The sequence below is a fragment of the Strix uralensis genome, chromosome 4 (assembly GCF_047716275.1).
Source record: "Strix uralensis isolate ZFMK-TIS-50842 chromosome 4, bStrUra1, whole genome shotgun sequence".
In the NCBI taxonomy this organism is placed as follows: Eukaryota; Metazoa; Chordata; class Aves; order Strigiformes; family Strigidae; genus Strix; species Strix uralensis.
Genome location: NC_133975.1, coordinates 125,868,372 through 125,877,277, shown reverse-complemented (window position 1 = coordinate 125,877,277; position 8,906 = coordinate 125,868,372). Strand labels below are relative to the sequence as shown.

At 50.0% G+C, this 8,906-nt stretch overlaps 1 protein-coding gene across 1 annotated transcript; it reads right to left on the bottom strand.

Moving 5' to 3' along the window:
- Positions 1-1,105: 1,105 nt before the first annotated feature.
- HSPA2 (heat shock protein family A (Hsp70) member 2) lies at positions 1,106-3,538 on the bottom strand. The gene has a single exon (XM_074869046.1). It carries the CDS (start codon positions 3,407-3,409, stop codon positions 1,505-1,507), a length of 1,905 nt encoding a protein of 634 aa, XP_074725147.1. The 5' UTR covers positions 3,410-3,538; the 3' UTR covers positions 1,106-1,504.
- Positions 3,539-8,906: the final 5,368 nt, after the last annotated feature.

The following is an 8,906-nucleotide window of genomic DNA, read 5'->3' as shown; positions in this document are numbered from 1 at the left end:
ATTTTTTATAGGTTTTTTTATATACGTCACCTACAAGCCTAAGGAATCGGGAGTCCTACAAGTTCTTTGCAGCACAGCGAGCCAGCCGAGCAGCGCTGGCCTTATTTCCCAGCACGCCAACACTCCCTCTCACTAACGAGCAACCAAACAAAAACACGGCAGATGATTCCCTCCAGCTGCCCACTGCTCTGCGGTTTTTTCCCTTAAAGGACAAGCCAGTCCAAAATGTGCATGTCATCAGGCTCCTCCATTAGAGCTCATTAATTCGCAGCTCCTCAGACTCTAAACCCTGCGCATTTTTTTGCTTTCTGAAACAAATGAAGAGCTGTGGAGACAGTTTGTAGTAACACCAGACAAGTTTAACTACTACCAATTTTGCCTATTCTATCAAGTTCAGCATCCCAGCTCCTTACTCAGCACTCCCAGCTCTCGGGGTGTCCTTGGCAGCTGTACTTCTGATCATCTTAAGAGGGGAAAAAAAACACATTCAGTAAAGTACTGAAAGCTCAGCTTGCATACTAGCAACCCGAGAATAACTCAGCAATTTATATAGCTGGCCACAAACTGGTCTCTATTTTATCGAGCCCCGCCGCCTGCCAAGCAGGACTATTTTTGTCACACTTATTTCCCCACTGTTTTTTTTTCGGTGACGCGCACACAGCAAGCTGCCGGAGCAGCTGAGCCACAAGTTGCAGATGAAAAGCAGGTCCTGCCCAAAAAACACCCCTCACCACCACCAGCTCTGGGAAACTTTTTCCCCCGCAGTGGCAATGCCGGGGGTCATGCTCGCACCGGCCCCGGGGCTCGGGGTCTGGGACACCAGCGCACCCCTCCCCGGGCTGGGCTCTGCTCGGGGCAGCCGCCGCCCCAAACCCCACTGCCCTGATACGCTATCGGGCCCGCAGCGGCCGCCTTGCCCGTTTTTCTGCTCAAACCACCATCCTGGGGGCACCGGCCGCCCCCCCAGAGCCCCGGCCTGGCTCAGCGGGCTGTCGGCCCCCACCCGCAGCGGGGCAGGGCCCCGGGGGCTGCCGACACCACCAGGAGGGTCTTCCTCACCCCCCACCCCCCCACTAGTTCCCCTTCACAGACAGAGGAGGATAGGTTTATGCTTTAAATACATTTTATTTATTACCAAAATTTCCAGAAGCCGAATTTGGCATTATTAATTTTTTTTAATCTTCCATAAAGATTTTCATGCATAACTTGAAACTTGTCAACTGCAACAGTCGAGTGGTTACTTTAGAAGAGACACTTGAACAGAGACAAACATCCAGAGTACAAACAGCTGTATCTGAATTAACAAAACTTGTCTATTACTAACCTTATAAAGCAGGACGTGCCTTCCCTTTTATCAAAACCAAGCTGACAGATCTGCCTTTATACACACCCAACAGAATAAACTCTGTTATCGGCAAGGACGTTTTCCTTAAACGTTAGAAAAAAAAATACAAAGCAAAGAATGGAGTGACTGTCCATAAACCAGTCTATACTTCAGTCCTCTTTAATCTACTTCTTCGATGGTCGGGCCACCAGAGCCACCTGCCCCAGCGCCTCCAGCTCCCTGGTACAATTTTGTGACGATCGGGTTGCAGAGTTTCTCCAGCTCCTTCTGCTTGTGCTCGTACTCTTCTTTCTCAGCCATCTGGTTGCGATCGAGCCAAGAGACCACCTCCCGGCACTTGTCGAGCACTTTCTGCTTGTCCTGGTCACTGATCTTTCCCTTCAGTTTATCATCCTCCACCGTCTGCTTCATGTTGTAAGTGTAGGACTCGAGGGAGTTCTTGGCTGACACCCGATCTCGGTTAGCTTCGTCCTCCGCTTTGTATTTCTCCGCTTCTTGCACCATACGGTCAATGTCATCCTTGCTAAGGCGACCCTTGTCGTTGGTGATGGTGATCTTGTTCTCCTTACCCGTGCTCTTGTCCACGGCACTGACATTCAGGATACCATTGGCATCGATGTCAAAAGTGACCTCGATCTGGGGGACTCCGCGGGGTGCCGGCGGGATGCCCGTTAGGTCAAATTTGCCCAGCAAGTTGTTGTCCTTCGTCATAGCCCTCTCACCCTCGTACACCTGGACCAGGACACTGCTCTGGTTGTCCGAGTAGGTGGTGAAGGTCTGAGTTTGTTTGGTGGGAATGGTGGTGTTGCGCTTGATGAGAGCAGTCATCACTCCACCAGCTGTCTCGATGCCCAGGGACAGAGGGGTGACATCTAACAGGAGCAGATCCTGCACATTCTCAGACTTGTCTCCCATGAGGATAGCTGCTTGCACGGCAGCGCCATAGGCAACAGCCTCATCGGGGTTGATGCTCTTGTTGAGCTCTTTGCCATTGAAGAAGTCCTGTAGCAGCTTTTGGATCTTGGGGATACGAGTGGAGCCACCCACCAGCACGATCTCCTGGATCTGGCCCTTGTCTAGCTTGGCATCGCGCAGAGCCTTCTCCACAGGCTCCAGGGTGCCACGGAAGAGATCAGCATTGAGCTCCTCAAAGCGGGCACGAGTAATAGAGGTGTAGAAGTCAATGCCCTCGTAGAGGGAGTCGATCTCAATGCTAGCTTGCGTGGAAGAGCTGAGGGTGCGCTTTGCCCTCTCACAAGCTGTACGCAGCCGCCTCACCGCTCGCTTGTTGCCAGCAATGTCGCGCTTGTGCTTGCGCTTGAATTCTTCCACAAAATGGTTCACCATGCGGTTGTCAAAGTCCTCCCCACCCAGATGGGTGTCACCAGCTGTGGACTTCACCTCAAAGATGCCATCCTCAATGGTAAGGATAGACACATCAAAAGTGCCCCCTCCCAAGTCAAAGATGAGAACATTCTTCTCTCCAGCCCGGGTACCTTTCTTGTCCAAGCCATAGGCTATAGCAGCTGCTGTGGGCTCGTTGATAATACGCATCACATTCAGGCCAGTGATGGTGCCAGCATCTTTGGTGGCCTGGCGCTGGGAGTCGTTGAAGTAAGCAGGCACTGTGATGACAGCATTCTGCACCTTCCGCCCCAGATAGGCCTCGGCAATCTCCTTCATCTTGGTAAGGACCATGGAGCTGATCTCCTCTGGGAAGAAGGTCTTCATCTCACCCTTGTACTCCACTTGCACCTTGGGCTTGCCGCTCTCATTCACCACACGGAAGGGCCAGTGCTTCATGTCAGACTGCACCGTGGGGTCATCATACTTGCGGCCGATGAGACGCTTGGCATCAAAGATGGTGTTGGTGGGGTTCATAGCCACCTGGTTCTTGGCAGCGTCACCAATGAGGCGCTCTGTATCGGTGAAGGCCACATAGCTGGGCGTCGTACGGTTGCCCTGGTCATTGGCGATGATCTCCACTTTCCCATGCTGAAAGACACCCACGCAGGAGTACGTGGTGCCCAAGTCGATGCCGATTGCCGGCCCTTTAGCAGACATGGTGACAGGTTTCTCCGATCAGCTACTCACTCGCGGTCGCGTCTCCCGCCGCCCGCTCTCGCTGCTCTCCGCGGCGCGATGTGCCGTCACGGCGCCGCTGGCGCCCGCTTTATAGCCGGCTCCGCCGTCTTCTGGAACCTGCCAGAACCCTGCTGGCCAATCTAGAAGCCCGCCCGCCAGTACTGGCCAATCGCCTCCGTGATTCGCCGAAGAGCACCCGCCCCCTCCCTCGTGGCCAATCAGAACCGTGGCACCCACCCGTCAGCCCAGCCCTCCCCGCTGTGCCGCTGCCAGACCGCGCTTCTTCCTGGTTTTTCTCGATCCGTCTAGGTTTACAGGCTGCGCCACCAGCTTCGACCAATCACCGATCGCGCTTCGCATTCGCCCCGCCTCCGCCCCGAAACTCTGCTAGAAAGTTCCAGTGGACGTCAGACGCAAGGTCGGGGATTGACATCAGCGTCATCCAATGGTGATCAGGAATTCGGGTGAGAGGCGGGGGGAGGGCCGCCGCCGGGGGGCGAGCTGGGCTGGGTGGTCGCTAAGCGACTCGACTCGCGCTCCTAAGGGGCATGGCGATGGGCGTGCGCACACCCCTCCTCCTCCTCCTCCTCCTCCTCCTCCTCCTCCTCCTCCTCCGCTTCTCCTCCTCCTCCTTCTCTCTCTCCTCCGCCTCCTCCTCCTCTTCCTCCTCCTGCTCCTCTTTCTCCTCCGTCCCCCGCCGTCCCCCGTCCCTCCCCCTTCCGCGGCCGCACGGAGCCCGCGAGCGGCGGCCTTTAGGAGCGCGGGGGATGAGGCGGGAGCGGGGCCGCGCCCCGCGCTCGCAGCTCGCCTCCCAGCGTTTGTAATTCCTGACAGTTCAGTGTAACGCTGCGTGTCATCTCCCAGCCAGCCGCCCGCTGGTGGGGAATTTACCCTTATTTGGTCGCAAGGCGGCAGAAATTCAACCCCCACCTCTCCACACACACCCTCCCCTCCTTCCAGCCTCCCCCCGTCATGTCAGCGCCAAACGGCCGCCGAGCCGCCCCTCCCGCCGCGGCGACCCCCGCCCTGAGGTAAATTCTCGGCAGCGCGACTGACTTCGCGCCCTCCCGCCGTGGCAGAGGGAGAGTGCCGCGGCGAGCAAAGGCTGAGGCAGTTTTTCGCCTTATTTTGTCTGAACTTGGCAGGCTGACAGTCCTCCTTGCGCACATCCCCCGGTTTGTGCCCTCGCCCGGCCGCCCTGAGCAGCCGCCCTGAACCGGCGGAGCTGTTGTCACCGCTGCTGTTGGTACTGAGGTGGTAGGGAGCCTGCCCCGGGAGCAGAAGGCCGGCTATGGCATCTGGCTTTCCCCTCTGAAAGAAGTAGTTCAGGGGCTTGGGGAGCCCTCTTGCTGCGTCTTTCTGCGTGGTGACCATTCTTGAAACGCCTCCAAATTTCCTTCTGTTGTGCTAATGTAAAATGTCGTCACGCCTACATTTAGCAAAAGCTACGAAGCTATTAACTCGGAGCTAGGAAGGGCCTTTGAAAATATATTAAACATGAAAATCTGCTGTGGTTCCTCCAGATTATTCCTCCTTACTTTGAGACAAACACTTCAAAATATTGCAGTTCTAGTAAGGAGAGCAAAATACCATGCTGAGATCTTTTTTCCTTGGGAGTCTTAGTGAGGAGTAGCTCCTGTTGGATATCTCCTTTAAAAGTGCAGCTAAAAGTCTGCTACCCAGAGACTTTAGGTGGATTAAGGATTAAATACGCTCTATGCTGAAATCATCTTTCATTAATTTTGTCCCCAGCCTTCAGCATTATGCTACAGCAGCCCTCACAGAAAATGTTACAGCTTTTCCCAGAATGATTTGTGCTCATGCAGTTATTAGAGATACTCTTAACTCCCGTTCAAAAACATCCTTGTTTCAGTTAGTGTAGTTTTCAAAGCCTTTTTACAAGACATGAGGATTCCACCTCTGTTGTGTAGTATGTCTGTATGTAGTTTTGAGATGGAAGATCTTCAGTTTCTGATGGTAAATACTATACATGCTTAAATAATTGTTACTCTTCCGCACGTCCTGGTCTTTTTTCACGTGGGTTCTCTGACCTTGGAGAAATCCGAAAGAAGTCGATAGAATCCAAAAGAAGTCAATGGAAAATGGAAACTGTCAGCTCGCTCCAGCTCCAACAAGAGCTGCTCTGTACATACTGTATGCATATTTCTCTGAAGGGAAGGGTGTCGGTGTCTCCTGTAGTTAGTTAGACCAGGGACTGATTCATCACGGAACTATCTCTTCCTGCAATTCACTGCTACTTCATTCGGTTGATTGTATAATACGGAGCAAGGAGAAATGCCAGAGCCGTACAAAGAGAGTTGGCTGCTAAATTCCGTTTCAGCTGAAAAGTTGTTATTTATTATTTGTATCCTTGTGAGGACTGTCCCTTAGGAGCACTAGTAACGCACGAGAACCCTGTTTTTGATAGCAGCAGGACAAACCCTGTTATTTCAGAGTCAAGAGAGGCTTCCTGCCTCAAAAATGTATGTACAGAAACAAGAGATGGAGAGAAAAATGGACTAAGAAATAACACAGTATTGATTAACACAGTAAGCAGTCTTTGCAGCAAAATGAGTTTGGTATCTCATTTAAGTGTAGCTGTAATCAAACAGGTTTTATCAGATTTAGAAGTGACATTTCATTAATTTGGCCCAAAGCTTTTAGCTATATGTTTTATCAGCCCAGGCACAAAATAAGTACAACAGCTCCAGATAAACCTTGTTTGGGGTTTCCTTGGCCCAATAACTAGTGTGGCCTCAATATGGTTGTGCTGATACCCAGATGTGCTGATAACCTGCTAAAGAGGTGTTTGCATTGACTGGATTACTGCTTACCCTGATAATACTCCCTCCGTCCTATTTATTTCATCATTTGAGTTGTTGTTTTGCTGGAGTAAATTTGGGGAAAAGATCTTGGAGGAATGTATGGGCATATCATTTTGATGCTAATGGTGTAAATGACACACTCGGGGCCATTCTCAGGAAAAATCAAAAGGTCTGTAGGCTCAGGTTACCAAATACTTCATTTAGCCTGTTGCAGAAGTGTTTCTTTTCCAGCTGAGCAAGCAGGTGCTGTTTTCTTCTTGTACAACGGTATGTATAGGCCTCAGCTGCTTTTTAAGCTTTTGTTCCTAATCAGAAGTTCACGTGATGTTCTTGCCATCATCTCTCATCTCTTACCGAGGTCCTTAGAGAAGGTCCAGTCGAACTAGAGGGAGCCACCTCTAAAACCTCATTAGACTTATTCTCTTCTCAGCAGAGCTATTACAAGCCTGCTTTTTGTCAGCAGTTCTCTGAGACTTGCAGCACAGTTTGTGAACCAACGCATCTACGCAGTCATCCTCTCATATGGGAAGAGCCACATGATTTTCTTTTATGTTGCTTCATATGCAGTCATATTATAGGTGAGCCAAACAGACTGGTTCTGAAATTAAAGAGTGAGCTTTATGGTGAGGACTTCAGCACAAGTTTGATTTTCCCTTTAACAGAACATTCGCTGTTATTCCCCCATCCTGAATCTGTAAGCCGTATTTACATAGTCACTTCCAGAAGAGCCAGTCGGTGCCTCTGGAAGTAGCAGGCCTCTTTCTGATCCATTTATTTTGTGTTTAGGATCAATAATGCACCACGTCTCCTCTTTGGCAGCGTTATGTAATACGCTCTAGGCTATTCTCCATTACACCACCCAGCCAGAAATGAAGATGATATTTAGATTTCTGCAGTGAAGCAAGAGCTCAGTATCTAGAGCAGAACTGAGCGCTCAGCCCTTTATCTTGAAAAAAGCAAGATTTTTTCCCACATATTTCATAATGCAATGTAATATAAAAATAGGAGTGAACACAAGTTACAGTTTGATCAGAGATCAGCCACTTGGATCATTACAGCTATAAAGTTGAAATGCAGTGGTCTCTTCAGGTTTGGCAATCAGAAGATCCTGGACCTTAAATTCTCGTATCCATTTCCCTCATATCTGTAAGGGACTCTGTCGGCCATTTTGTCTCGGCATTGCTGTTACGCCATTACCCCCTCCCCGAGCCGCAGGGCGGTGTAAGATGGCAGCTCTCTGTTTCAGCCCCACGCCGTTTTTTTCATAGGCCGGGCCTCGACGTCCCGTTGCCGGGAGGACAAAATCCGCCCGGAGCTGGAAAAGCTGCGTGTGCGCGCAGGGCCGGGGGACGAGGGGGACGCGCGGAAGCTGAAGGCGTCAATGGCCAACCCCCCCTCGGTATGAGCACTGTGGACAGCTGGGCATGCGCACATGGGGGACCACGGGGCGGCGAATGTGCAACTGAGCTCTGTGGCAACGAGCGAACTAGTGGTGGGGACTGTGTAAAAGGGGCTGCGTGCGCCGCTTTGGGTAAGCTTCTTGCTTGCGGTACTTTCTCGCTTGCCTTCGCTGTATCGCTCTCCGAAGCTCGCGCTTGCCGAAGCTTCTCGTCTGCCGAAGCTTTTCGCTGGCCGGAGCTTCTCGCTTGCTCTCTCTCCATCGCCTACAGAAGATTCTCCATTGCCTGTGGGATTCCTGCCATCACCTGCACCGGGAGCGAACCACCGGAACGCCACCAGATTAGAGGTGGTGGTAACTAGTATTGCTGCATCTCTTTTGTTTGTTTGCTTAGGTATTTTGACTTTTCCTTTTTTCTTCTTTCTGTCCTATCGCTATTATCTTTATTTCGTAAAATAAAGCTTACAAGGTTTGCGCGGCATCTGACCTCGTTTGCGTCTTAATCTCGCTCTTGGGATCATTGAAGAACCCTCCCCGATATTGGATCGGGACAGTATCCATTTCCCTAGTAAGACTATCCAGAAAACTGCATAAATCAGATTGTGTTGGTGAGGATAAACAAATTATTTTATCCTACAGCAATCAGTTTGGAAAAGTCTAAGCCACAGCTGTTCTAAGAACAAATAATTCTTTGTCATAATACATTTTCATCAGTGAAAATCTTCATCTCATTTATATTTGTGACTGTATGTCTAGAATGAGAACAGATTCTTCTGACAAGGTGCTCTTGTGTTAAAAATCGTAGTGTACGTGGGGGGAACTAGAACTGTTCTGTTATTTTGTTTTCATAGAACTCTACTTTTTGCACACAGATGCTCCTCCTTAATTTGAAAGGCAGCCACAATACATGATGCTTCTTAAATAAGTGTTCCTTTGGTTTTGTGAATAACAAACTGAAGTTCTGCAAATCAGTATAACGTGTTTTTGGCAAATTACGCAAAGGCATGGTCAGTAATATGGAAATATTCAGAACAGCAGGATACAGGGTCCAGTAATTTGGTATTGCCAAACCAGAAGTTCAAAAATCATGAGTCAGATCTCCTAAAATTATCAACCTAGTTTAAAATTATGAGCTTAAAATACACGTGGCTTTATTCACCTTCTGGCTTTTTAATCTTAGCATATGTTCAGATGACACTTTTAGGATTTTCCATGTAATTTGCAGAGCTCATTTTTTTCTAATAAATAAACT